This window comes from Mesoplodon bidens, assembly GCF_964165515.1.
Source record: "Mesoplodon bidens genome assembly, chromosome: 5".
NCBI classification, from domain to species: Eukaryota; Metazoa; Chordata; class Mammalia; order Artiodactyla; family Ziphiidae; genus Mesoplodon; species Mesoplodon bidens.
Genome location: NC_138161.1, coordinates 20,258,991 through 20,261,205, shown reverse-complemented (window position 1 = coordinate 20,261,205; position 2,215 = coordinate 20,258,991). Strand labels below are relative to the sequence as shown.

At 34.5% G+C, this 2,215-nt stretch overlaps 1 protein-coding gene across 1 annotated transcript; it reads left to right on the top strand.

Moving 5' to 3' along the window:
• Positions 1-1,349: 1,349 nt before the first annotated feature.
• LOC308617870 (large ribosomal subunit protein eL39-like) lies at positions 1,350-1,505 on the top strand (the record flags this gene model as incomplete). Its single annotated transcript, XM_081235300.1, has 1 exon — positions 1,350-1,505. One exon carries the CDS (start codon positions 1,350-1,352, stop codon positions 1,503-1,505), a length of 156 nt encoding a protein of 51 aa, XP_081091426.1.
• Positions 1,506-2,215: the final 710 nt, after the last annotated feature.

Genomic DNA, 2,215 nt, shown 5'->3' with positions numbered 1-2,215 from the left:
AGGTGCTTCTGACCTTCCTATGACTGATGTCATTTTGAAGCAGAATGAATGTGTCTCAGTGGGTGCTGGGGTGGAGGCCTGCAAGTCAGTGGCAAATGTTTGGTTCACTAAAGGATGCTGGACATCCCATGGTCAAATTCAATTGTCTTGGCTTCCTGGGCATCTGCATTATTAGCAGTAGCCATCCATAGCCAGACAGTCACATGTGTTCATTGGGTCCACAGTACCACAGGTAAATTGTGGTTTAGGTAAGAAAACCAGTCACTTTATATGTCCTTGAAAATTACTCCAGTTTACTATGAGAAATCCTGCTTAGTTATTAGAGAGATACTATCTGATTAGTAATGATACCAATGAGTTACAGTTAATAGAATTTTCATTGAAAATAGCCACTGACCTTGTATGTTAAGAGAATCACATAGTGGGTGGTAAAAGAGGGAACCACTGGCTTAAAAGAAGCTATGTCTAAATCGATTGAAAAATATCTCTTGCACCCCCAGTGTTTGTCAGTCCACAGGAAAGAAATTAGACAATTTTTTTCTTAGATTAAGTGGCTCCGTGTTTTCATGTGTAATAAGTGCAAACATTAAAACAGTGATATAAACAATTTTTCTAGTTAAGGAGTCTTTTCAAGCAAAGAAATAGCAACCTGCATAGGACCATAGGCAATAATATTACTTTCTTACACTTTTCCAAGTTAGAATAATCACAATAGAAATAATGTTTTGTGTTTCAGTATTTATGTTCTTAAAGTTGAAGCCTGATTAAGTCAGAAAATGAATCAAATTTGCAAATTATTTTCAGCTGTGCAATCTGGCTACTTAAGAGTCTATGAATAAACAAATCTGTGGATCTACCTAAAACAGTAAATAAACCCTTGATATATTATACTATTAAAACTGTAGTATGGAGAATAAAATCTAATCCTTAGTATCAGACACTGAAACTCATAATAAAATAATTTTCTCCAGTAGCAATGTGGTTATAATTATAATAGTATTAATAATGCATGTTAACAGAAAAAGACTGTTCCCTAGCAGTGGCCTCTACTTTAGGTTGGATGGAAATTTTTATGTCATTAAAAGGCAAATAATTCATTATTCAGATGAATAACATCAGAAATTCAAGTTGTAGAAAGATATTTTACTTAAAACTATTCACTTTTCCAACAACAAAGGATTAGTAAATTTTAGTATATCCATTTTGAAACATTATAAAATTAGAAGTTATTGTTACAGTATACAAAAGTGTTAAGTGACTTGAGTAATGTGTATTCTTTCTTTTTATATAAAAACAGCTCTCTCTGCTCTTCTCTGCTATCCTATGAGCAGTTGCATTTGCTCTTTGCCATGTCTTGTCATAAGACTCTCAGGGTCAAGAGATTCCCGGCCAAGAAACGAAAGAAGAATTGTTCCATTCCGCAATGGGTTCGAATGAAAACAGGTAATAACATCAGGTACAACTCCAAGAGAAGACAATGGAGAAGAACCAAGCTGGGTCTATAAGGAGTCCTATGTGAGGTGGCACACATATTTATTCTGTGACAGGGTCACTTAAGTCTTACCATACCACTCTGAAAACATCACTACTATCTGAACAACTGGATGTGTTTCATTGGGAAAATGATTTTTCTCTGTGTCAGTGTTTCTACACTAGTGCTTTGGCTCAGTAATAAATATGTGAGAGTTTTGTTGGAAAAAAATAAAAACAATATGAAAACTTCATATTCATAACATCTAACTCTGGGAAAATTGGTCTTTTTCTTTTCTTTTTTCTTTATGTTTGAACTCTATTAAAATAAACATGTATTATTAATATAATCAAAATTAAACCTATCAGTATAATGTAAAAGTTAAATACTTTGTATTTTGTACATGCAGGTTTATTCCAGTTTCCAATTTATCCATCACCTATTTCTTTTCAGAAATCGTCTCTACATCTTTTAATCTGGAGATTACAATTTACATAGGACTGAACGTGCTGGATCACTGCAGAACGGTGCCCAGCTGAGGAGCACATGGCAGCAGAAATCCAGTGTGTGTTCTGCTTAAAATTTTGTGCAGCCACAGAGCTGTATCTACTCAAAGGGAGGTATGTGTGTTTGTGTGGGGGAGAGGAGAGTTCTAATTTGCTCAAAGAAGCAACACATGTTAGCCGGGTCTTAAGAACAAATGAGTTTTTGGTGTGAAGTGATATTTTCTTTCCAAGAAATTTA